The 27,855-nt window shown below is 40.4% G+C and overlaps 1 protein-coding gene across 1 annotated transcript in view; it reads left to right on the forward strand.

Annotated features, from left to right (window-relative positions):
- The first annotated feature begins 812 nt into the window (after positions 1–812).
- The window catches only part of LOC140524448 (solute carrier family 22 member 10-like), a 33,279-nt gene continuing 6,236 nt past the window's right edge, over positions 813–27,855 (forward strand). Inside the window, exons 1-6 of the mRNA XM_072638896.1 lie at positions 813–1,442; positions 4,990–5,093; positions 5,851–6,005; positions 6,091–6,259; positions 18,523–18,640; positions 20,903–21,018. Of these exons, the coding sequence (XP_072494997.1) occupies positions 1,041–1,442; positions 4,990–5,093; positions 5,851–6,005; positions 6,091–6,259; positions 18,523–18,640; positions 20,903–21,018 (1,064 nt within the window). The 5' untranslated portion in view covers positions 813–1,040. The remainder of the gene's footprint in view (positions 1,443–4,989; positions 5,094–5,850; positions 6,006–6,090; positions 6,260–18,522; positions 18,641–20,902; positions 21,019–27,855) is intronic.

Below are 27,855 nucleotides of genomic sequence, written 5' to 3' on the forward strand. Positions count from 1 at the left end.
CTGAAGAAGTCCCAGAGTCAGTGACTTCAAGTGAGCCCAGGGAGAAACCATTGGCCCAAAGGGCATCTCAGAGAGGAAGACCCAGACTGAGGGAAGTCCCAAGGAAAGGAGAGCTCTTTCCACAACTGCCCATCAAGATACCTATCTATCCACAGACATCATCATATGGCAGAATCACAGAGCATAGAAAATAGATCACTTAATCTGAAAAAATGATATGCATTAATGCCCTGAGAAACATTCTGACCCCAAAGCTCCCCTGCCCTTTATGTGTCTATAGAAAGCATGGAATTGGAATGTAGTTCTCTAGGATCAAATTTGACCTTTGGAATTAACCTGGGTTTGGGAACTCATAGGGGGAACTCAGCCATTGTCTACCCTGACATCCTGCCCAGCATTATTGCCACCACATTGCCTCCAAGGGTCCCTGGTGCTGAACCTCCATGAATCAGTCACTGCATCCTGCAGCGCAATCCATCTGACTCTCAAATAACTCAGCCATGTCAAAGATATCCATCTTAAATCTCAAGTTGATTTTTAACCAACCAAGTCTGTAAATTTGTCTTTCTCATACTTAACACAGAAAACTGGCACTGCTCTGTCTCTGGTTTACAGTGAAAAAACTTCTCTGTCCCAGAAATATCTGGAGGTTTTTTTATGGGTCTCCCTGTCATCATCTTGGACTGCAGGTGCAGGTTGGAGCTCTACTAGGGATCCTCTGGGCATAGGTTCTTCCATAGAATGAGCATTTTAGTGTCCAACCTTGGCACTGATGTTTCCTTTCAGTTAATACTAAACCTTTGCCAGTTTTCCTTCATGAATGGTATGAAGTATTTTGGCATCCTCAACTGCACACAGACCTGAGAACACTGCCTACCTAAACTATTCAATCAACGTGAGGAGGAAGGTCCTGGGGGAAGTGTCTTCATTCGTCTAAAAAAAAAAAAAGACATTCTCTTTTGTTACCCTCAAAAGACTACTTAATTCATTCAGGAACTCTCTGAAGAATTTCTCTTCTTGGAGCCAGCATTCCAGTCCTGATGGCATTTGAGGATCTCCTGCTTGAAGTTGGAAATAAGCAAAGATTCCATATCCTGCTGCTCCTCTCTGTGGCGATCCCTCTAACATTTATAGGGAGTCATTTTCTGCTAGAGAACTTCACTGCCTTTGTCCCTGAGCACCGATGCTGGGTTCAGTTGCTTGACAATTCCTCAGTTTTTCTCAATGTCAGTGGGAACCTCAATTTTAGTTCCCTTCTAAAGCTTGCCATCCCTTTGGATTCCAATGGGAAATTAGAGAGGTGCCGCCGATTCTTCTGGCCACAGTGGCAGCCCTTGGGTCCAAATGTCACAGGACAAAACCTGAGCCAGCTGGAGATGGAGCCTTGTGTGGATGGCTGGGTCTATGACAAAAGCATCTTCACTTCTTCCATTGTGACTGAGGTAAGAGATCCTTCCTGCTGCCCCTTTCCCATTACAGGAAGATTTCATTCTCCTTTTGAAATAGTTCCACTGATTTGGAACTTGATTCCCTTAGTGAATGACAGGATTAGAATGCTCTCCTCTGCCATCCCTTCAGCTCCCTGTATGATAAAAACTAGTGAGAGATCCCATTGATTAGATACTGCTGTGAAACACATAACAGTACAGTGAGAATTTATTTGCATATTTTCGTTATGCTCACAGGACAGGCTCACACAGTCAGGATAACACCAAATTTAGTAGCTTCTATACTGAAGGATCATAGAGCTTAGAATATGATATTCTGGAAGGTGAAGGAGTCAGGAATGCAACAAAGAATCACCCATCTACCAAAGCTGAGCATAATTCTTCAGGTGGAAAAATGGATATTTAATGAAATATAGGACTTTAAAGCATTCCTTACTAAAAGATCCTACCTGGATAGAACATTTTACTTTCAAATACAAGACTCAAAAGAAGCATAAAAGGGTAAATAGAAAAGGGAAATCATGAGGCTCAAATAGGTAAAATGGGGTACATTCCAACATGGGAAGAGGATATTTGTAACTCCTAAGAACTTTCTTATTATTAGGGCATTTAGAAATAGTATATCTAGCTAGAGGGCCCAGGTGTGAATTGAATGTGCTGTGTTTATGTCTAAATAAATAAAATTAAGCGGTGAAAAACAGGAATGTACTTGGAGAAAGGGAAAGGGAGAAGCAGAATGAAGTCACGTATGTAACAGAAAAGAAGTGAGAAAGAATTTTTACAGTGGTTGAGAAGATGGAGGTGGCAAAGCACCTTTGAACATTACTCTTATCAGAATTGGTTCAAGGAAGGAAGAATATACACACTCTCTTATAGAAATCAAACTTACCCTATAGGAAAGTAGGAAAGAAAGGGGCTAAAAGAAAGGAGATAGTACTGACAGAAGGGAGTCCATATTGAGGTATGCAATAATCAGATATAGATAGGGTTCTGGAGAAGAAAATGAGGTTAGTGACCATGCACAGCCCTCCTTTCCTCACGTCAAAGACAACTGAAAGTCATGTTATCATCTTGATATCATGGTCCTCTTTGAGAACAAAGGACAAACACAATCTGTAAGTGAGTATCAGCTCCTCTCCTCTCCTCCCCTCCCTGCTCCTCCCTTATCTTCTCCTCCCTTGCTCTCTCCTGTCCTCTCCTCTGGTGTTCTTCTGCCTTTTTCCTTTGGATTTACTGGCTAGATTTCTTGCTGAAGGACCAAGCCTTATACCCAATTCATTCTGAACCTCATAGACTGCACAACAGGTCCCTATCCACCTAGCAGAGAGTGAACGTAATTACTGAATAGAATTTTTTCTCTTTTCCCCAGGAACACTGAGGGTCTTCCCCTCCCAGTTTGATTTGTTTTTTATTAAAGAGGCCATCCTTTTAGTAACTACTCAATGAAACCTCTTCATTGAATGCATGTATCTCACTCAAAGTGAGAATATGATAAAACCTTAGCCTAAAAAAGCTAGGGTCTCCCATTGCATCCTGTGCCATTTCTAGCCGTCCTGATGAATATCAGGCCACTGGACCCAGATGGCTCTGGATAAAAAAGTTAGATTGGTGACCCTGCACAGCACTCCCTCACTCAAATTAAAGTCAACTGCAAGTCATGTCATCATCTTGATGTCATGGTACTCTTCTAGAATGAAGGGCAAACAGAACAATCACATGTAAGACACTTTTAAGGAGGGATAAGGTGAAAGGAGAGAGAAAATAGAATAAACAGGAGGTAAACAGGATACAGGGAAATACAGTAAGCAAACGTAACTGTAAAAAATTTTGAAGCATCTTTCTCCAATACAGTCCTCATTTCCCAAATATATAGAGAGCTCAGTCAAATTTAGCAAAATAAGAGCCACTCCCAAATTGATAAGTGGTCAAAGATGTGACCAGTCCCTTTTCAGATAAAGTAATCAGACCTATCTGTAGCCATATAAAAATGCTCTAAATCAGTAGTGATGGGAGAAATATAATAAATAATAATTATATATAAATATAATATAAATATAATAAAATAATTCTGAGGTGCTGCTTCACATCTATCAGATTGAGTAAGACGACAGAAAAGAAAAATTACAAATATTGAACAAGATGTGGGAAAATGGAGACACTGCTGATGGAGCTGTGAACTGATTCAACCATTATGTAACACAATTTGCAACTATACCAAAGGTCTAAAAGACTATGCATAACGTTTATGAAGTAATATCACTACTAGTTCTGCATTACAAAATAATAAAAAAGCAAGAAGTAAAAGGCTTATATCCACAAAAATATTTATAGTAGCTCCTTTCTGGTGACAAAGAATTGGAAATTGAGGGGATATCCATCAATCGGGAATGGCTCAAATAGTTGTTATATGATCGTGTTGTAATACTATTATGCCATAAGAAAGGATGAGCAGGATACTCTCAGCAGAACCTTGAAAAATTTACATTAACTGATGCAAAGTAAAATGAGTAGAACCAGGAGAATATTATATATTGAAACAGCTATATTGCCAGGTGGTATATTGTGAATGGCTTCATTATTCTCACTAATTCAATAATTGAAGACATCTCAGAAGGATTTAAGACAAAAACTGCTATCCTTCCCCAGAGAAAGAACTTAAGGAATAGGAATACAACTTGAAGGACATGTTTTCAAACATTATTTTTCTTGATTTGAGCGGTTTATATTTTCTTTTCCAATATCATTAATATGGAAATATGATTTTTATGTTTTAGTTATATGAAAGTGCTTGCCTTGTCATCAGGCGTGGAGGAAGGAGAAAGACACAGAGGCAGGGAGAGAATTTGGAACTCAAAATTGTAAAAAGCAAGCATAAAAGTATTTTCATATACAATCAGCGGATTTAAAAAAGAAATGCTTACCTTAGAAACAAAAAGTTCATTTAATCATGAATATCACTTAGGTCAGTAAATGTAGAGATGGGGTTGATCAGTTTTCTGTTTTTTAGACTTCTGTATTCTTAATATTACCATACATTAGGCAAACGAGAATTTCGGAATTAAGGTTATAGGTCCGTTGATACTAACTAATTCCCTTTTAAATGTGTTTTTCAGTGTTCTGCTCTCTGAAGAAATAAAGAATACCGTTAAAAAGTTAAAGCACAAGCTCATTTGTGCCCCAGAGTTTCAACAATCTTATATGGAATATGAAATGTTAGCCATGGGAAAAATGGAATTTTATGGAAATTATTAATTTAATTAATTGAGGAGGAATGGGACACTTCAGAAGGGAAAAGATAAGGATACCTGTATCAGGAAAGTCAGGGTCAAAACAAGCTTGAAACTGCTGTCCCCACTTTGATGTACAATTTAATGATTGAATGACGGACACAGCGTCCCCTTCTTACCATAGTGGAGCAAAAATTCTGAGCCAAAGTCTCTTTCCCATTGTAGTTTTTCTCTTTCCGAATTATCAGCAAGAGTCTTGAGCCCAAATTCTCTTGCCTCCTTTTAAGATCCTGTGCCACCATCTTTTCTTTCAGTGGGATCTGGTATGTGATTTCCGGACACTGAAATCCTTGTCTCAGTCAATATTCTTCGGTGGCATTCTGGTGGGATATCTCACATGGGGCCATCTCTCAGACAGGTCAGTTTCACCTAGACATAGTTGTTACTAAACCCAGGGAGCCTAAGCTATAGAGCTAAAAATTGAAAGATGAAGTTATAGACCAATTAGTCCAACTCACTCATTTCACCAAGGAGGAAGCCAAGACCCAGGGAAGTACACAGACTTACCCAAGGTCATATACCAAGAGCCAAAGCAGAGTTTGAACCAAAGACTTTCTTTTTATATCCATGCTGTGCCAAATGTCAACGATAACAGGAAGAAGATTCAGGGCTAGACTGGTAGCTGTAGATGCAGGTGGATCTAAGACTGGAAAGAACCCAGTAAAGATAGTTGGGTTGGTGATTGGCAGAACATAGGACAAAGTTCAGAAAGTAGACAGTCAAGTCAATAAGCATTTCTTACACACTTTGTATGTACCAAGAATTGGGCTAAGATCTGGGAATAGGAAACAAAACAAAACTAGTCCCTGCCTTCACGGAGCTCACATTTAGTGGAGGAGGCAACATGCAAAGAACTGTCCACATTCAGGAGACACACAATAAACTCAGGAGGAAGGCATTGCCCTGGCATTAAGGACTAAGGAAGGCTTCTTGCTAAAGATGGAATTTTAGCTGAAACTTAAGGAAGCCAGGGAGGCTAGAAGGAGGAGATGAGGGGAGAGGCATTCCAGGGAGAGGGGACTGCTATGAAAACAAGCCAGTGAGGGCTGCTGGGTGGGGAGATGACATTATGCCTCTGCCCTGGGGTCACAGCCATCAAGTTTCCTATGATGTAGGTTTGGGAGAAGACAGATGCTGCTTCCAAGTCACTTCCTGGTGGCTGTCTCCAGCACGGGGGCTGCCTTTGCCCAGTCATTCCCAGTGTACTGTTGTCTTCGCTTCCTGCTTGGGTCTTCAATATCAGGAGTAATGCTATGCGGTGGGATCCTCCGTAAGTCTTTTCTTCAACATATTCACATGTTCTTTGAGATCTCCCCTGTGTATGAAATTAATCCTGGTCTCGGGTTTCCTTTCAGTCACAGAATGGTCCACCAGCCAGCGCCGGGCCATGATGGCAGTCATATTATCACTGTGCGTAAGTGTGGGATATCAGTTTCTTGGGGTGCTGTCCTATGGCATCCAGGAATGGCGTAAACTCCAGCTGGCAGTGTCTGCTCCCTGCTTTGCCTTCTTGCTGATCTCTTGGTAAGTGCCCCCAAGGGGTTTATGTCCTCTCTCTGCATGGGCAGCAGATGGAGGGTGAAGAATCCCAAGCTTCTTTATACTAAAAGGTCATTTCAGAAGGTTTCAAATCTCATAAGAGAGTGAGAATGTTTCCCATCAGGGACTTGGGCCAGTCAGGAGTTAAAACCCATGCTTGTATGAGAGAGACTGGAATCTAGATATCTTCATCATATTATATGAAGGTTATAATAAATAAAGAATGTAAAATAAAAGTTATCAGTGATGAACACACTTTCCCCAAAGTGTCAAGAAGAGTATCCCAAGGCATAAAAAGTCAGATAGAAAAAATCATTAAATTTCCAATCAGAACTCATGTATTCAAATCCCATCTTTGACCTTACTTAACGAGTAACCATAGAAAATCACGTACTCTCCCCATAAGCCAGTTTCTTCCACTGTGAAATGAATGGGTCAGACTAAGTGACCTTTAGGTTGCCTTCTAACTCTGGGGAGTGGTGGAGTTTTCTGGTGCAGTAGATAGAGAACTGAACTTGGTGTCAAGAAGACTCTTCTTCATGACTTCAAGTCTGGCCTCAGATGCCTTGCCGTGTGACCCAAGGCAAGTCACTCAAACGTCTTTGATTCAGTTTCTCATTTGTAAAATGAGCTGGAGAAAGAAATGTTGAACAACTCAATTCTTGCCAAGAAAACTCCAATTTAGATCATGAAGCGTCAGATGTAACTGAAATGATTGAAGAATGACAACATTCTACTCGAGGAAATAAAGGATCTTTAATAGAATAGAAGGCTCTCAAGAATTTCTGATGGAAAGACTAAAGCTCAATAGAATTATATTTATATAAATATTTTTATCTTTATCTTTTTTCTCCCCGTAAGAATCTGAGTTCCCTGAGAGTGTGCACTGTTTTTCTTTTTTCCCTGAAACATGTCCATTTCCACAGAACCTGGTACATAGTAGGCATATTACAAATGCTTATTTATTTATGGAAGATAAACTTTTAAAAAATTACGTCACAAAAAAGACCTCTCCATCACCTTGCTATCTCCTTCAGTTATGATTGAAAAACAATCTCTTCAATGACTCTCAAACCCTCTCACTTAATATTCGTTCAGTAGACTCACTCTTCATCCAATGACCTTTACAATGCTTCTTCGCAAAATAACACTTGAAGCAGATTCACCAAGAAAGTAGTTTCTTCTCGTCTGATTTCTATCTTCTCCATAGTCTATTTCACAGATCCTCATAAATCAAAATTGAGCTCGTATATGCTCTCCCTGACTTTATAGGGAGAAATACCTCTTAGGATGACAGTTGCAGCTGTAACTGCACATTAACTTCTCTATAGCTAAAGAGAATGCAATTTCTTAAGTGTATGTAAGACAGGCTTTTGAAATGGCCTTCCATGAATGCTTTGAAGGCTGCCTATAAATAACATAGGAGAACTTCCTCTTTGCAAAAATGTTGGCATGATATTGGTGCCCAAGCACAGTGCAGGCAGCCCACATGTGGTCCCTCACGTAGGCTACATAACATTTCTAAAGACACTTTTTGTACCAGCTTCTCAGTTTGTGTCCATCATGAATTTTTCTGCAGCTCTCTGGGAGAGCATGTTATGCAAAGCCTCAAGCAGTATATTTCCCTTACCATTGCCATCCTTACAAGAGACTTTCCATTCCTTAAACCATTAGAATTTGGCTCCAGCATTCTGTCATCATTTCAATCTGAAATTGCTACAAACACTACTGTGCGAAATTGGTACAAAGTCTACTATATCCAATTTTCTTAATATAAATACTGCCTTCTTTGATAATTTCCTCATATCTCTTCCAGTTTTCAGAGGGCACAGGCAGAAGACATTTGGTTGACACAATCAGTTCACACCACCATGTAGGCCAGAAGGAAGCTAAACAGTCTGTATATTCTTTGAGATAATAGCTTCACATTGACTAGCAGCAAGAGTCATGAAAGTACAGTCAGCCTACATGCCTGTAGTCATGTTTTTGATGAAGTCTCTGTGTCCTGGAGCATCAGTTATGATCCCATAGTATTTACTGATCTCAAATTTACCTGGGGAAATATCAATAGTGATACCACACTCACGTTCAGCCCTCAGTTCATCAAAGACTTATGCCCTGTCCAATCTCAGCAGTCTCCTTTAAAACTTCTCAATGGTTCTCTTATCAATTTTACCATATTTGTGGATGAGGTGGCCACTAGTGATGGAATTGCAAGAGTCTATGTGTCCAGTGAAGACACGTAGATGTGTCTCACACTGACTCATGTTAAATGTGAGTCTTCTCCTTGAACATTTTTGCAGAGGTGCAGCCATGACTTTCACAATACCTGTCTTCTGGTGCATACCTATTCTGAAAAAAACCATAAGCTTCTATTTTAGGTGCTAGTCACTCTGCTAGGCGAGGAACACAAATGCAAAAATTAACAGGCCCTGCCCTGAGGGAAATGACTTATCAGAGGAGATGCACACACACACACACACACACACACACATACATACGTATATATTAGAATATATATATATATGTATATATATATATAAAGTGTATATATAAGTATATACAGATAAAAGCATATATACATTATATACATATAAGTATATATAAAATGTTTATAAAAAGTGGTTCTGCCTCTAACCAAAACTGTCTGCGTGACTGATTGGAGGTGTCAAAAACATGTATTCTGCGAAAGCAATCTCCTCCAGCACTTCTAGAGTGATGAAATGAAGAGCAGTTATTGAAGAAATGCAGTGCCTTGTATGTTGGGACCCTCTCCTTTCGCACAACTGAGGAAAAAAATGTACAAACTCTTTGGCAAGAGTAGTGACAGAAAGGCAATCATCACGGGAGGGAAGAAAGCATGTGCATACCGGTTTGCTGAATTCTACTACAGAGCAGATCTCAAGAATTCCGGGAAATACTTTAAAGGAACTCACTGGAAGAAGGGAATCATATGCCCAGATGAGGATACAAATTCCTAAGAGGACAGAGAGGAAAGTTCCAAGGCCAGGTCCAAGGGGAGAATAGAAAACATTATGATGGGGGGAGGAGCCAAGATGGTGGAGTAGAAAGACACACATATGCTAGCTCCGAAACCCACAGCCCATAAAATACCTGTAAAGAACTCCCAACAAATTCTGGTGCAGCAGAAGCCAAAGAACAACAGAGCAGAGGAGATTTCTGTTCCAGAAAGCCCTGAAAAACTGATGCAAAAGGTCTGTCAGGCACCAGACCCAGAGCAGAGCCCAGCCCTGCCTTGGCTGCGCAGCACCTAGAGGAGCAGATCTGAGCAGGCTTCAGGGATGGAATCTCGAGCAGCCACGCAGGTCCCTCCACCCACAGGTGCCAAAGGTCAGTGAGAGGGTCTTTTTGGTTGGCCGAGAGGAGAATGGGGTGTCCCCATAACTCAGGCCCCCTCGGGAGGCAGCAGGGGAGGTAGCAATGGACAGGGACTCCCAAAGCAGGTAGGAGCTCGGATCCATTGTTGAAGGTCTCTGCATAAAGCCCCTGAGGGAACTGAGCCCCGTGAGGTGGCCGTGCCCCCACCTGAGCACCTGAACTTAATCTCACACTGAATAGCAGCCCCACCCCCGCCAAAAGCCCTGAGACTGGGAAGCAGCATTTGAATCTTAGACCTCAAGCTCTAGCTGGGCAGATCTGGAGGTGAGGTGCGTGTGGAAAGGACACTCAGAAGTCTAGAAAGTGGCTGGGAAAATGCCCATAAAAGGGGGGAAAAAATAAAACCATAGAAGGTTACTTTCTTGGTGAACAGATATCTCCTCCCTTCCTTGCAGATGAGGAAGAACAATGCTTACCATCAGGGAAAGATGTAGAAATCAAGGCTTATGTATCCCAAACATCCAAAAGAAATATTTCATGGGCTCAGGCCATGGAAGAGCTCAAAAAGGATTTTGAAAACCAAGTTAGAGAGGTGGAGGAAAAACTAGGAAGAGAAACAAGAGAGATGCAAGAAAAGCATGAAAAGCAGGTCTACACCTTGCTAAAGGAGACCACAAAAAATGCTGAAGAAAATAACACCTTGAAAAATAGGCTAACTCAAATGGCAAAAGACGTTCAAAAAGCCAATGAGGAGAAGAATGCTCTAAAAAGCAGAATTAGCCAAATGGAAAAGGAGGTTCAAAAGCTCACTGAAGAAAATAGTTCTTTCAAAATTAGAATGGAACAGATGGAGGGTAATGACTTTATGAGAAACCAAGAAATCACAAAACAAAACTAAAAGAATGAAAAAATGGAAGATAATGTGAAATATCTCATTGGAAAAACAACTGACCTGGAAAATAGATCCAGGAGAGACAATTTAAAAATTATGGGACTGTCTGGCCTTGAGGCCGAAGGGCTACCCGAGTCTTTCCTTACCTATCGCAGGTCTTCGGCTGGCCAAACTGGATAAACATATGAGAGAAGAGACTTTCCAGAGTCGAACAAGGGTTAGGCTTTATTCAGGGTCTTGGTTACATGTGCAGGGTGAATTCTTCCTCAGGAGAGAGGAATCCTCCTCCTCCCAAGGAGGCAAAGATTGTACAGCAAGAGAATGGGAGTGGGAGAGGGGAGAGGGGAGGGACCCTCTGCCCTCTAAGGGCCCCTCAGCGCGAAGAGCACCTTCAGGCTTTCCTGACCCTACTGAAGCTCTCCCACCTCATAGTTTGCACGTGAATACCGGGCATGCTCTCAGCCCTTAGCTTAGTCAACAACAGGTGTGCTCAGACCCCGGGCCAATCTCAAGGGTGGGATGCTCTCCCCAGCATGTATCCCACAGAGAAGAGGTGGAGATGCACGAGATAGCCTGGGTCTCATGCCTCAATTCCCAGCTGTTCCCTGGGGGTTCTCATGAGAACTCTAAGGTTTTAGAAGTCCTCACCTTTATCTGCCCGAGACTGTCCACATGGAACTGAGCTTACACCACCAACATGGGACTACCTGAAAGCCATGATCACAAAAAGAGCCTAGACATCATCTTTCATGAAATTATCAAGGAAACCTGGCCTGATATTCTAGAACCAGAGGGCAAAATAAGCATTCAAGGAATCCACTGATCACTGCCTGAAAGAGATCCAAAAAGAGAAACTCCTAGGAACATTGTGGCCAAATTTCAGCGTTCCCTGGTCAAGGAGAAAATATTGCAAGTAGCTAGAAAGAAACAATTCAAGTATTGTGGAAATACAATCAGGATAACACAAGATCTAGCAGCTTCTACATTAAGGGATTGAAGGGCATGGAATATGATATTCCAGAAGTCAAAGGAACTAGGACTAAAACCAAGAATCACCTACCCAGCAAAACTGAGTATAATACTTCAGGGGAAAAATGGTCTTTCAACAAAATCGAGAACTTTCAAGCATTCTTGACGAAAAGACCAGAGCTGAAAAGAAAATTTGACTTTCAAACACAAGAATGAAAAGAAGCATGAAAAGGTAAACAGCAAAGAGATGTCATAAGGGACTTACCAAAGTTGAACTGTTTACATTTCTACATGGAAAGACAATATTTGTAACTCTTGAAACTTTTCAGTATCTGGGTACTGGGTGGGATTACACACACACACACACACACACACGCACACACGCACACACAGAGCACAGAGTGAGTTGAATAGGATGGGATCATATCTTTAAAAAGTGAAATTAAGCAGTGAGAGAGAAATATATTGGGAGGAGAAAGGGAGAAATGGAATGGGCAAATTATCTCACATAAAAGAGGCAAGCAAAAGACTTTTCAGTGGAGGGAAACACAGGGGAGGTGAGAGAAAAACATAAAGTTTACTCACATCACGTTTGACTAAAGGAAGGAACAAAATGCACACTCATTTTGGTATGAAAACCTATCTTACAATACAGGAAAGTGGGGCAGAAGAGGATAAGCAGGGTGGGGGGAATGAGGGAAGGAAGGGCAATAGGAGGAGGGAGCAATTTGAAGTCAACACTCTTGGAGAAGGACAGCATCAAAAGAGAGAATGGAAGCAATGGGGGACAGCATAGGATGGAGGGAATTATAGTTAGTCATACACAACACGACTATCATGGAAGTCATTTGCAAAACTACATAGATATGGCCTATATTGAATTGCTTGCCTTCCCAAAGGGAATGGGTGGGGAAGGAGGGATGAAGAGAAGTTGGAACTCAAAGTTTTAGGAACAACTCTCGAGTACTGTTCTTGCCACTAGGAAATAAGAAATACAGGTAATGGGGTATAGGAAGTTATCTGGCCCTACAGGACAAAAGAGAAGATGGGGACAAGGCAAGGCAGGGATGATAGAAGAGAGGGAAGATTGGTGATGGGGGCAATCAGAATGCTCGGTGGCTTGGGGTGGGAGGAGGGGACAAAGGGGGAGAAAATTTTGTGAAAATGAATGTTAAAAGTTAAATAAATAAATTTTTTAAAAAAGAAAACATTATGATGCCAGGAAAGGAGGCTTTGGGGAAATGGGAGAATCAATGAGGGATGAAAGCCTATCATTTGAAAAGAATGAAAAAAGCCCATCATAAAAAAGAAGGTTTGGCTGGTTGACAGATCCCGTGAGAGCAGCACGGAAGTTTTGAAAACAGTTTACTTTTTTACTGGCTCCCATTTCTTTCTCTGCCTCTGTATGAGAATTAAGCCTGAAACTTTGACTTGCTTTTCCACGCTGCAAATCATTCAGTGTCAGAGCCTGCAGCAGTGACTTTGTTGCACTTCTGTTGGATCTTGTCAGGAGGACTTCCTCCTGAGGAATAGTTGGTAACCAAGAAGATATATTAACAGATAATAAGGCAATAAATCATAGCTTTTCTTGAAGCAAGATTAGCAAAGTCTCAATGTATAATTATGTTATTGTTTATAACTTCTGGAATTAGAATGATCATTTAGAATAACAGTCCTCATGAAATTTGGATGTAATAAATATGATGATCTATGCTCTCGTATTAATAATCTATAAATTAGAATAATTTTGTTTCTAGCTTTTTTCAGTCTATCTCCTCTCCAAGGGGACTTCTAACTTACCAAGGTTTAAAGGTTTGCTAGAGAATTCTTTTTTTTTAAATTTATTTAAGTTTTCAACATTCATTTCCACAATATTTTGGGTTCCAAATTTTCTCCCCATTTCTCACCTCCTGCTACCCCAAAACACCGAGCATTCTAATTACCCCTATCTCCAATCTGCCCTCCCTTCTAACGTCCATCCCTTCTCTTATCCCCATCTTCTCTTTTGTCCTGAAGGGCAAGATAAATTTCTATACCCCATTATCTGTATTTCTTATTTCCCAGTTGTGTGCAAGAACAATACTCAACAGTTGTTCCTAAAACTTTGAGTTCCAGCTTCTCTTCATCCCTCCCTCCCCACCCATTCCCTTTGGGAAGGCAAGCAATTCAATATAGGCCATATCTGTGTAGTTTTGCAAATGACTTTCATAATAGTCGTGTTGTGTAAAACTAACTATATTTCCCCCCATCCTATCCTGCCCCCCCGTTTCTTCTATTCTCTCTTTTGATCCTATCCCTCCCCAAGAGTGCTCCCTCCTCCCACTGTCCTCCCTTCCATTATGCCCCCGACCCTGCTTATCCCCTTCTCCCCTACTATCCTGTATTGTAAGATAGGTTTTCATACCAAAATGAGTATGAATTTTATTCCTTTCTTTAGTCGAATGTGATGAGAGTAAGCTTCATGTTTTTTTCTCTCACCTCCCCTGTTCTTCCCTCCACTGAAAAGTCTTTTGCTTGCCTCTTTTATAAGAGATAATTTGCTCCATTCCATTTCTCCCTTTCTCCTCCCAATATATTTCTCTCTCACTGCTTAATTTCATTATTTTAAGATATGATCCTATCCTATTCAATTCACCCTGTTCTCTCTCTCTCTCTCTCTCTCTCTCTCTCTCTCTCTCTCTCTCTCTCTCTCTCTCTCTCTCTCTCTTTCTGTGTGTGTGTGTGTGTGTGTGTGTGTGTGTGTGTAATCCCACCAGCCATCCAGATACTGAAAAAAGTCTCAAGAGTTACAAATATTGTCTTTCCATGTAGGAATGTAAACAGTTCAACTTTAGTAAGTCCCTTATGACTTCTCCTTATTGTTTACCTTTTCATGCTTCTCTTTATTCTTGTGTTTGAAAGTCAAATTTTCTTTTCAGCTCTGGTCTTCTCATCAAGAATGCTTGAAAGCCCTCTATTTCATTGAAAGACCAATTTTTCCCCTGAAGTATTATACTCAGTTTTGCTGGGTAGGTGATTCTTGGTTTTAGTCCTAGTTCCTTTGACTTCTGGAATATAGTTCCTTTGGCTTCTGGAATATTAGAGAATTCTTTTTTTTTTTTTAATTAATTTTTTTTTTATTTAGCTTTTAACATTCATTTTCACAAAATTTTGGGTTACAAATTTTTCCCCTTTTCTCCCCTCCCCCCCCAAACGCCAAGCATTCTAATTGCAAGAGAATTCTTAAAATCGTTCTGCCTCAGCAATAATGTTCTCACAATCCAAGGGAGAGTACTTTACTCTGAAGCTCTTGATGGATGCTCTATAAAGAAATTTGTATTTACAATATTAAGGGGGATTACTGAACACTGCCTTAATCTTTCTAATAAAGACAATGGAGATGAAATGTTACATGAATTCAGGAAGCATTTGTTTTAACCTTGAAATTGTGACAAAGTGATGCTAGACTTGTTAAACTTATCTATTTTTTCTCTTTTACTATAGTAATAAGAGAATGGAGAGGGTTTAGGGGAAAGTCTGAAAATCAAGGGAACAAAATATTTTTAATAGAAAAGACCAGGGGTGAAGCCAAGATGGTGGAGTAGAAAGACGCACATACACATAGCTCCGAACCCACAACCCACAGAACGGCTACAGGGGAGTAAATCACGGCGAATTCTGCACCCAGAGGCCATGGAACATTGGAGCGAGGGAGATTTCTGTTCTGGAGAGACCTGCAAACCTCTTGCGGGAGGTCCTTCACGCTGCGGACTGGGCGCCGGGACTGGGAGCTGAGGGCAGCCCTGCAGCAGCCGCGGCACCGAGAGGAAAAGATCCGAGCGGGCTTCGGGGACGGGATCTCCAGTGGCCACGCGGGTTGCTCCACCCACAGAGGGACCTGCAAACCTCTCGCAAAAGGTCCGTCGCGCTGCAGACGCAGAGCCCAGCCCAGCCCAGACCTGCTGTGGCCACAGCACCAAGAGAAACAGACCCGGGCAGGCTTCAGGGACGGGATCTCCAGTGGTCGCACAAGTCCCTCCACCCACAGGTGACGGGGGTCAGTGAGAGACTCTCTTTGGCGGGTCGAGAGGGGAGTGGGATGCCCCCATGATTCGGGCCCTCCCAGGAGGTAGAAGCTGAGAGGCGGCTGCAGACTGGGGCTCCCCAAGCGGCCAGGAGCCTGGATCCATTGTGGAAGGTCTGTGCATAAACTCCCTGAGGGAACTGAGCCTGAAAGGTGGCCCTGCCCCCACCTGACCACCTGGACTTAATCTCACACTGAATGGCAGCCCTGCCCCCGCCAAAAGCCCTAAGGCTGGAAGCAGCATTTGAATCTCAGTCCCCAAACGCTGGCTGGGAGGACCAGGAGGCGAGGTGGGTGTGAGGAGAATATTCAGAGGTCAAGTCACTGGCTGGGAAAATGCCCAGAAAAGGGAAAAGAAATAAGACAATTGAAGGCTACTTTCTTGGAGAACAGACATTTCCTCCCTTCCTTTCTGATGAGGAAGAACAATGCTTACCATCAGGCAAAGACACAGAAATCAAGGCTTCTGTGTCCCAGCCCATCCAATGGGCTCAGGCCATGGAAGAGCTCAAAAAGAATTTTGAAAGTCAAGTTGGAGAGGTGGAGGAAAAACTGGGAAGAGAAATGAGAGAGATTCAAGAAAAGCATGAAAAGCAGATCAGCTCCCTGCTAAAGGAGAACCAAAAAAATGTTGAAGAAATTAACACCTTGAAAACTAGCCTAACTCGATTGGCAAAAGAGGTTCAAAAAGCCAATGAGGAGAAGAATGTTTTCAAAAGCAGAATTAGCCAAATGGAAAAGGAGATTCAAAAGCTCACTGAAGAAAATAGTTCTTTCAAAACTAGAATGGCACAGATGGAGGCTAAGGACTTTGCGAGAAAGCATGATATCACAGAACAAAGAGAGAAGAGTGGAAAAATGGAAGATAATGTGAAATATCTCATTGGAAAAACAACTGACCTGGAAAATAGATTCAGGAGAGACAATTTAAAAATTGTGGGACTACCTGAAAGCCATGATCAAAAGAAGAGCTTAGACATCATCTTCCATGAAATTATCAAGGAAAACTGCCCTGAGATTGTAGAACCAGAGGGCAAAATAAATATTCAAGGAATCCACAGAACACCACATGAAAGAGATGCAAAAAGAGAAACTCCTAGGAACATTGTGGCCAAATTGCAGAGTTCCCAGGTCAAGGAGAAAATATGGCAAGCAGCTAGAAAGAAACAATTCAAGTATTGTAGAAATACAATGAGGATAACACAAGATCTAGCAGCCTCTACATTAAGGGATCGAAGGGCATGGAATAGGATATTCCAGAAGTCAAAGGAACTAGGACTAAACCAAGAATCACCTACCCAGCAAAACTAAGTATAATACTTCAGGGGAAAAAATGGTCTTGCAATGAAATAGAGGATTTTCAAATTTTCTTGATGAAAAGACCAGAGCTGAAAAGAAAATTTGACTTTCAAACACAAGAATGAAGAGAACCATGAAAAGGTGAACAGCCAAGAGAAGTCATAAGGGACTTACTAAAGTTGAACTGTTTACATTCCTACATGGAAAGACAATATTTGTAACTCTTGAAACATTTCAGTATCTGGGTACTGGGTGGGAGTACACACACACACATGCACACACGCACACATACATAGAGACAGAGTGCACAGAGTGAATTGAAGAGGATGGGATCATATCTTAAAAAAAAAATGAAATCAAGCAGTGAGAGAGAAATATATTGGGAGGAGAAAGGGAGAAATTGAATGGGACAAATTATCTCTCATAAAAGAGGCAAGCAAAAGACTTTTCAGTGGAGGGAAGAACAGGGGAGGTGAGAGAAAAAAACATGAAGCTTACTCTCATCACATTCGACTAAAGAAAGGAATAAAATTCATACTCATTTTGGTAGGAAAACCTATCTCACAATACAGGAAAGTGGGGGACAAGGGGACAAGCAGGGTGGGGGGGGATGATAGAAGGGAGAGCTTGGGGAGGAGAATGCAATTCGAGGTCGACACTCATGGGGAGGGATAGGATCAAAAGAGAATAGAAGTAATGGGGGACAAGATAGGATGGAGGGAACTATAGTTAGTCCTATACAACACAACTATTATGGAAGTCATTTACAAAACTACACAGATTTGGCCTATATTGAATTGCTTACCTTCCAAAGGGAAGGGGTGGAGAGGGAGGGAGGTAAAGAAGTTGGAACTCAAAGTGTTAGGATCAACTGTAATGTTCTTACCACTAGGAAATAAGAAATACAGGTAAAGGGGTAAAGAAAGCTATCTGGCCCTACAGGACAAAAGAGAAGACGGAGACAAGGGCAGAGAGGGATGATAGAAGAGAGAGCAGATTGGTCACAGGGGCAATTAGAATGCTTGGGTTTGGGGGGGGAGGGGAGAAAAGGGGAGAAAATTTGTAACCCAAAATTTTGTGAAAATGAATGTTAAAAGTTAAATAAAAAAATAAAAAAATAAAAAAAAAAGAAAAGACCAGATGATCTTCTCTTAGAATGGATGGAGTTTTCTGTTTCTTGGGCAGTGATTCAAGATCTGTCCAAATGATGTAATTCTCCTGTCTGCATTTGCATTGCTGATACAAGAATGGAATTCTTGCTGAGTTGTGCCCATAGGATAGAGAAGGAGGACTTTTTCTCCCACTTAGAGCTTCTAGGAATGAAAGGGTCATTTAAATGCTGTCTATTCTATTGACAATGTTAGAAGTTTTTCCTGATAGATCTGTTTGATCATCTATTGGGGAGGTATGATTTGAGCCAAAAGCAAAAACCTGTCCTGACTCATTTAAAGGAAAAATGCAAGAAGGGTTCCCAGTGATCAGTAACTCTGGCCATCTTGTCAGAGGTGTGTGGCATAACTGGAGATGAAAGCTTTTACACATGCACTTTCTTTTGTAGGCTAAAGAATGCAAAGTAGTTACTTGTGGAATTTTTAAAAACAACGTCACTCCTAGATGCAAGAAGTGTGATTTTGAACAAGGAGAAAACAGAGAATTAACCATATCTCTCCTACACTATTTCATCAGGTGGATGCCAGAGTCTGCTACTTGGCTGACTGTCCACAAGAAGCACAACGATGCCTTAAAGGTGCTCAGAAAAGTTGCACAAATCAATGGAGTAAAGGAAGAGACTCTGAATGTACAGGTGAGAGGGGAAGGAGGAGCCAGAGCTGGCATGTGGGAAATGGTGGTCTTTCAAGTGAAGCCCAGTAGACAGGGGCCTACCAAGAGGAAAGTGCCATCTCTCATAATGCTCCTCCAAGTCTCAGAGGAGAAGGCAAGAGATAACCTATGGGGTTGGATACTTCAATCTATACTGGACAAATACAGGACTCAGTGATTAAGGTCACTTCATGACATAGTTTGAATACATCAATTTTGAGGGCTTCCTTGCGGTGTCAGAGAGAGAAACCAGAGTGGGGGAAGAGGTATCTGAACTAAGGGAAAGCTTGAGGAGGACCTAGTGGAGGAGGAGGTAGAAGGTTCTCTCCTTCACTCTGGTTTAAGAAGGTCTCAGCAGCCCTATGCCCCTCCCATCTCAAGCACTATTAGCCATATTCCCTCCTGCTGGCTCTTTCTGATTTTTTTTCCTCCCATTTCTACCTTTTCTCAGGTTTACACTTGCTCTGCCATTTCATAAAGAGACAATGTTGAGGAGTTGATGGGACAATTCTATAAATAAGTATTAACTGCATTTTTATTTGTAAAACGTTTATCACAATGTTTCCACACAGTCGGTCCTGAACAATTGCTTATTCCCTGCCTTCCTCTGGTCCCAGAGCAGCCTTGACTGAGGCTAAGGCTACCAAGGGTCACCTACTCACACAAGGCAAATTTTGAAAAAGAGTTTTAATGAAATTGATGTGAAAGGAGTTTAATTATTTGTGTGCTACGAAATTACAGGAGCACAAGGTCGACACCAAAGCCAGTCCCTGAAGGCAATGTGGAGAGAACACAGAACTTTTCACTAAGCAGACATGAGTTTGAATCCTTCTCCAGCCATATCCTGGCTGGGTCATTGGGGGCAAGTCCCTTAATCTCTCAGGCCTCAGTTTCTTCATCTATATGTAGCTCCTAGGGAAATTTCCCTAACTCATCTGTGGGGAACCAGATCACATCTCCCCTGGTTCCTACATTTTGAATAACTGTGGGACCGAATTCAAACAGTAGCTGAAAGAAAAATGCCCTCTGTCCAAGCTAAAGCCTCAGCCTTCTGTCCAGATGCAAGGAGGAGGGGAACATACTACAGAAGCATGATGTTCTCTCTGTGGAGCTGCAGCCCCTCAAAATGATAGGTCATTAGCCAACATTGGTGTGGTTGCCTTTGCTGTTCAGCCAAAGAACACAAGCCAAAGCAAATGCATTTCATGAAACAGCACAATAAGGAAGTATCATGTTTGGCCCACAAACCACTTTCACCAACTGTAACAGACAGTGTCGATATATGAAGTGGACATGAATAGGAAAAGTAATATCAAACAATTATAAATCCCTATAGAGGGTCTCCGTAGGCTGCCTTATCCAGCCCTTCATCTTACAGAGGAGGAAACTGAGGTGCAGAGAGTTTTTCAGTGACTTGCTGAAGTTCACACTGCTATTAATGGAGAGATCGTGACCCACTTATTCGGTCTCCAGAGTCAGCATTCTCTCTGTTCTACTACCTATGTATGGAGAGGAACACACAGAGGAAATGTGGGTGGTCATATTCAGGGACCAAATAATGATAGAGGTGAAGCTTGAAGGCACCTCAGAGGCTTTCTAGTTCAAAGCCGTCATTTGACAAATAAGAAAACTCAGGCCCAGAGAGAGAAAGGGACTTGCTTAGTCTATGCCAGCAGTATCAATACCAAGGTTTGAATGCAGATATTTTTCCTACACAGCCAGGAATAAAGTTGATATTTTCCGTTCTGTTATATAATCATATGCATTAGAGTTGACTAAGTTCTGGAAAACATTTAGCCATCTGGTACAAATAGTACCTATGACGTATTTTCATTAAAGTTTTCTTTATATGCACTGATGTTCCACTGGGTGCGATGTTTATATGTAAACTAGATGTCAGAAGTTCCATGGAGGAGCACCCTCTGAACATATGTGCACTCCTCATGCTGCAGTGACAGACGTGGGCACAGTCCATTGTCTCTGTTGATCTTGCATGACCTGAGGCTTTTCAAAGGAAATCCCCTGATGCTATGGTTACAGGAATGCTTCACTGGAAATAGTGTTATACAAGTTGTCATTGGTTTAAGAAAAAGTTTAACAAGGCTTTAGGGTCATAGCCAAGGAGTTCTTATTTGATCCCAATAGCTGCCTAGAATCTCTTAACAACTCAATCCTTGCTGCTTTCTTCTGTTCTTCCATACTCTAACTTCCAGACTGACTCTATCCTTGGCTATTCTCACTAAAGGCTTTGAGATCCACCATGGAGATGGAGCTGACTCCAGCACAGACCCATTACACCATCTGGGATTTTGTTCGCTTTCCAGTCCTGCGTACAAGAGTCCTCTGTATGTCCTTTGCAAGGTAGGTTCCCTATAATGAATGAAGAATATTGAAGCCTACAGGCAGCCTCAAAAGAATCACTCAGATAGACAAAGGGCAACAGAAATGGACAGGTTGAGCTGCAATTTTCCATCAGTGACTCACAGAACTGTAGAATCTTAGATTTACGTGGCACAGTGGAGAGAATGCCAGACCTAGAGAAGAAAAACTCATCTTGCTGTGTTCAAATCAGGCCTCACACACTTTGTAGCTGTTTGACCCTGAGCAAAGCACTTAAGCATGCTTACCTCAGTTTTCTCATCTCTAAAATGAGGTGGAAAAGGAAATGCCAAACCACTCCAATATCTCTGCTAAGAAAATCCCCAATGGCGTCATGAAGAGTCAGACATGACTGAAATGACTCAACAAAAGTAGTTAGAAAACCTTCAGAAGTCAACCAATCCTACTTGAATTTAAGGAATTCACTCACCAGCATTCCTCACTTTAGCTGCACTAAACACATACAACTTCTGCTGAAAAATATCTAGTGTCAGTGCCAACAGCTCTTGGCATAACTCATTCTACCTTCAGCTCCAAATATTATGAAGTTGTTCTTTACCTAGAACCTAAATCTGCCTCTCTATGACTTCCACTCTGGCTCTTTCTTTTGCCTCTGGGGCCCTGCAAAGGGAATGTTTGCTCTCTTCCATATGTCAGCCCTGCAGGTCCTTGAAGGCAGGGTTCATGTTCCCCTCCCCAAGTCTTCTCTTCTCCAAATGAATCGTCCCCACTTTCTTCAAGTGATATTCATGTGGAAGGAGCATGATGTCCTTCCCCAACCTGGTTCTCCCCCTCTGGGCATTCATCTGAGGCACATTTCAGAGAAGGAAACTCAGGCTAAGAATAGAACAGAACATTCTTAAGTGATAATGGAAATCTCTCTCAAGGAATCCTAAAGTTATCATTAAGCTTACATGAATTCAAGACCTCAGGGACACACATTCTCCCTCCACTGATGGATGTTGAAATCCATTGTCACTTTCTTTATCATTTTCTGCATTTTTGGTCCATTTTTACATGAATGTTCCTTGAAGGATCTATCCAATGAAGTTCAGTGTTAAAAGTGATGATGATAACTAGCATTTATATGGTGCCTTAAGATCTGCAAAACATTTCACAAATACTTTCACATTTGCTCTTCATAGAAACTTTTTGAGTTAGGTGCTATTATTACACCATTTTACTGAGAAAGAAACTGAGACAGACTAAGGCTACCTCACTTTCCGAGATTCACACAACTAGTATTTGAGGCTGGGTTTGAACTCAGGGCTTCCTGACTCCAGGTCTTCCACTCTACCCACATGACACTCAGTTGTCAACCTTCCTCTAGGTCTCTTTATATTTCCTAAGTATCAGTGCAGCCCTCAGGCTGTTTGTCCATCATACTCCTCCCATGCCATGCACAATCATGCGAAGATGCCTTTTGTGCCACTTTAAAAAATTCCGCTGATTTTTCCTGTAGAGCTTATCTTATGTGAACACTGGAGAATATTTTTGCCTCTTTAACCCACAAAAATCTCTTCCTTGTTTTGGACTGGCCCCATCCCCATGCTGTTCTTTTTCACATTGAAATGTTTCCTTTTGGTGGAACTTTTTTTTTGCTATTTTCCAAGTGTGATCTAATCCACTGCAAGAGATAGTACCCTTGACCAGTGTATTGAACCAAAAAACCAATAGAAGAAGTTACACATGCTAGATTGCCTTCTAAAGACTGCAAACCTCCTTTAGTGACTATAAGCCTCTCCCCCAAACAGACATGCTTCTTTCTAGTGTTGATATACTACATCATTGTGTATGACCGTGGAATGTGGAACATTAGTCTTCAAAGAACTGGAGATGAATATCACCAGTAGGCGATGGGAAGTTACATGGTGGGTGTGAACGATTTACACAATACAGCCAAGGCAGCACTCTGAAGAACAGGAATGAAAGATGTCAGTAGAGGATTTGTTAGAGGAGGATAATCTAGAATGGCTATATAGGGAGGGAAGGAGATATGGCTCTCTCTGGCAAACATGAGAGGTTACAGAAAAGAGTCCTCCAGAATGGGAAGGCATGGACAGGTGGGAATAAGTGATCGCATCTTTAGCATGCCAAGCATATTGTAAGGTCTTTTCTGTGGAGATGGTCAATTTCCCATTAACTCTACCTAAGATATTAGAACTCAAAAGCTCCTTGTGGAGAACTCAAAAGCTCCTTGGGAGAAATGACTTTATATAAACCTCCATCAGAGAAGACAAGGAGGATGAATAGCATATCATCCTCTTCTTTATCATATTGGGAATGAAGAAAAATGAAAAAGATTGGAAAACCCAATAAAGACAGGAAGTTATGAGCTCCACTGTATTCCTAGCATATTAGGCATGTGAAAATAACAGAGAGTGGTTACTTGGGGAAAATAATTCCTCTGAACACAAAGGAGCTTCTAAAATGTGATTCGACAACTTTTTTAAAATGACAAACCTTGCTCTTGGTGATGACTAGAAGCTAGTTCAGTAAAAGATGAAGGTATTATCCTCCTAAGTAGTGAGCAGTTGGTAGAGGGCTGGCTTTGAACTATGGCATTGCTCTCCCACATCTGAGACACATCCTGTCACTCTGGTCAGCTCCCTTTAACTGGTCAGGGCTCCACAGAAGTCCCTAAGACTAAGATACAGAGAAGGTGATCATTTACACTGATATTTTTGTTCTTTACCAACTAGTTTGATTCATCAATGAAATCACAGGTCCAGTAAAAAAAAGAAAAGCAAGAAAACCCTACATGTTTTATTCAGATATCAGCAGTGATGGCACAGGTCTTCTCAAACACTACCTGCATGCCTCTTCTCTTTGTCAGGGCTCTCTTCTTCCATCCCTCCTCAAACGATAGATTAAATAGATGGCTCAGTTCCAGAAGCATGCAGTCAAAATGTCAGAAGGGACCTGCAAGGTCACTCAGTCCACCTATATCAAAACAAAAATCTTCCTTGTTTCCAGATTATCTGTTTCTCCTCTGATTTTTTCACATTCCTTGTTTTGTGCTTATTTTAAGTTTCTTTGTTGATTTTCTATTTTTTAAAATGCATGTTCAGTTTGTTGATCTTTTCTTTTTCTATTTTGTTAATATAAGTATCTGATTTTCTTTCTTTGACAACTGTTTTTCATACATCCAGAAACTGGTTCATCATTATCATTTTATTTTAGAGATATTTTTTATATTAGAGATAGTCTAATACATTTAAATGTTATTTAATAAATTAACGATTTTATTAGAGATATTAATTGTTAATAATTATGGGATCATATTATATACAGTCAATAAACAATTATGGGATTATTAATTATTTCTCTGATTCCTCCTTTTAACTCATTATTGAAGATTTCATTGTCAAGTTTCCATTTGCGACTGCATCTTTTGTTTACGGTTCCTGAATCAATCCTTATTTTTATTGCATTATGGTCAGTATAGGATATATTAACTATTTCTTCTTGTTTATATTTGTTTGCAATATCTCTGTGCCTTAGTATATGATCAACTTTTTAAAAGTTGCAGGTGGTACAGAAAAATATTCTTTGTCTCTCCTCTTTAGAAATTATCATGTCTTTTGACTGTAGTTGCTCCACAAACCTGTTGAGTTCCGTGTTTTTCTTGTGTTTACCTTTCCTGAGACTTATCCAAAACTGGTAAGAGTTATATTAAAGTCTCCTGTCACTATTGTGTCACTGTCTGTCTTCTTAAAGCTCAGATGTTCACTTTATAAATTTGGTAGTTAACACATTTGTTACATATCAGTTTAGTAGCGAAATTTTTATCTACAGTTCCTTTCAGCATTATATAATTTCCTTGTTTATCCTTTTTAAAATTATTGAGTATTTTTGTTTTGTCTGATACAATAATGGTAATTTCTGCTTTTGTATTCATTTAATGTCTAATAATTTTTTTCCATCCCCTCAGTTTTATTTTGTATGTGTCTTGGGGGATTTTTATGCATTCCTTCCAAGCAACAGATCACAGGACTGTGTTTTTCCATCCAATTTGTCATTCCTTTTCATTTTTTTTGGATTGTTCAATCCATTCACATTTATAGTTATGAGTTATCTTTATATTTTCCTCTATCTGTCTTTAAATTAGGAATATTTTTCAAATTCAGAATTCCCCCCTTCTGCTATAAGCATAGTATTACCTTCCTTTGTTTCCTTTCCTTTGATCTTTTTTTGAACGTGGCCCTATTTGCACTAACTCTCTACTTCTTTGTGGCCACTTGCCCTTCGCAGGTTTTTTACCAGTTTTCTTTTCTCTCTCGCTTTTATCTTATTCTATACTTCTTCCTCCCAGTCAAGTAGATTTTCCCTTCCTCTCCTTCAATTAAGCTAGTTCTTTCCATTACTTTTTAAAATTTCATTTTTCAACCTATTTACAAAAGAATTTCTTTCATTCTCTTTATAATCCACCTTCTCTTTCTCTTTACTCTAGACCCTCATTCTATGATTCATGACCCCTCTTATTATATGGTTTCTCTCTTTTGTCTGTTTTCACCTGGCACTTGAAGCCTCTAAGGAATCCATTCTAACAGGTCTTGAATCCAGGTCTTTTCCACCACTGGCTTGTAGGACTTACCCCATAGATTCCCTCTTTCCATTGTGTCTCCCTCTCAGAATAATGCAGTTATTGGAGGTGTCAGACAGTGCTGTGCCCCATGGTAGGGATAATCCACCACTATCGGTCTACGTCTTCTCTTCTTGATCATTTTTTTTCTACATTTACCTGGAATTTTCCTTACTTGTATTCATGCTTTCCCATGCCTGAAGGTGTCAGAAGACCCCAGAGGTTCCAAGTCTAACCTCTTCCCGAGAAATGTAATCTTTTCAAGCCCCAAACTGCCACACTTCATCTTCCTATATAACTATCTCCACATCCTCATAATAGGATTCATTAGTAGAATCTCCTCTCACCTCCGAAGTAAGGCCTCCTTTCTTGCCCTCTTACCATTTCAATCTTTTCCTCCGACTCCTCACCTACTACACCGTTGGCTCTTTTCTTTCTGAAACCTGAAAGGTCACATCTCCTCACAGCTAATGCTTGATTAGAATCTGATGCCTCATACACTCCTTTCTACCTACCTTCTTCCCTCCCTCCCTCCTAGATACCTTTAAAACGCTATATAAATCTTAGCTATTATGATGATGATTTGTAAATTATATGATGGTATGCTTAGAAAATCCTAAAGAATCAAGTATAAAGCTAGTCAAAATAATTAACAACTTTACCAAAGTTGCAGGATATAATATAAGCTGACACAAATCATCTTTATTTCTGTACATTAACAATAAAGTTCAGCAGCAAAAGATAGAAAGAGATATTCCACTTAAATAAGTGTAGACAATATAAAATACTTAAGTTAACATATTTATTCAATGCCATATCGATGAAATTACCAAAAAAAATATTTTATGGGACTAGAAAAAATAATAACAAAATTCACCTGGAAGAATAAAAGGTCAAGAATATCAGGAGAATCGATGAAAAAATATAAAGGTCATATTTTAGGTCATATTATGACCTAGAAACCAAATATCAAACTGTATTTTAGAGTGATAAGTATGAAAACAATATGGTACTAAAAGATGCAGGGGTGGATCAGTAGGATTGATAAGATACCTGATACATTATAGTAAATGACCAAAGTAATTTAGGGTTCAACAAACTCAAAGATCAAAGCTTCTGGGACAAAAACTTATTTTTTAACAAAAACTGTTGAGAAAACTGGAAAACGGTATTCCATAAATTAAATATAAAACAAAATCTCACACTGCATACAAAAGTAAGGTCAAAATGGATGTATGATTTACACATAAAGTGTGATTCAATAAGCCAACTAGAAGAGCATGGAATAGGTTTCCTGGCAGACATATGGAAAAGGGAAGAATTTAGGATTAACAATATATAGAGAACATCATGAAATGTAAAACTGATGATTTTGAATACATAAAGTGTAAAAGGTTTCGCACAAACAAAACCAATGCAACCTTTCTTTTCTCAAGTTTATAGAGAAAGGAGTCAAATTTTTATAATCATACCAGTCATTTGCCAACTGATAGTCAAAGAATATGACTAGGCAGTTTTCAGACAAAGAAATCAAAGTTACCTATAATCATATGAAAAGTTGCTATAAATCACTATTGATTAGAGAAATGTAAATTAAAACAACTCTAAGCTACCAACTCAGAGCCATCAGATTGGCTGATAGGAGAGAAAAGGAAAATGATAAATTTGGAGAGAATATGAGGAAAGCAGGCTACTAATATTGTTGGTGGAGTTGTGAACTGATGCAACTGTTCTGAAAAGTAATTTGGAATTATGCCCAAAGGGCTATGAAACTGTGCATACCGCTTGATCCAGCAATACCACTGAAAGATCCGTATTCCAAAGAGATTAAAAGGGAAGGAGGGCCTATTTGTATAAAAAATGTTTATAGCAACTCCTTTTTATGGTGGGTAAGAATAGGAGACTGAGGAGACTCCCATCAGTTGGGGAATGACTGACGAAGTTGTGGTATATGATTGTCATGAACATTACTATGGCATAAGAAATGATGAAGAGGATGCTTTCAAAAAACCTGGGAAAAGCTTACATGAACTGATACAAAGTGAAGTGAACAGAATCAGAAGTACATTACATACAGTAACAGCAATATTGTGCGATGAAGAACTGTGAGTAATTTAGCTATTCTCAGCAATCCAATGATCCAAAACACTACCCAAGGCTACATGATGAAAATTGCTGTCTTCCTCCAGACAAAGAATTGATGGAGACTGAATGCAAATCAAAGTACACTATTT

This window comes from Notamacropus eugenii, chromosome 2, assembly GCF_028372415.1.
Source record: "Notamacropus eugenii isolate mMacEug1 chromosome 2, mMacEug1.pri_v2, whole genome shotgun sequence".
In the NCBI taxonomy this organism is placed as follows: domain Eukaryota; kingdom Metazoa; phylum Chordata; class Mammalia; order Diprotodontia; family Macropodidae; genus Notamacropus; species Notamacropus eugenii.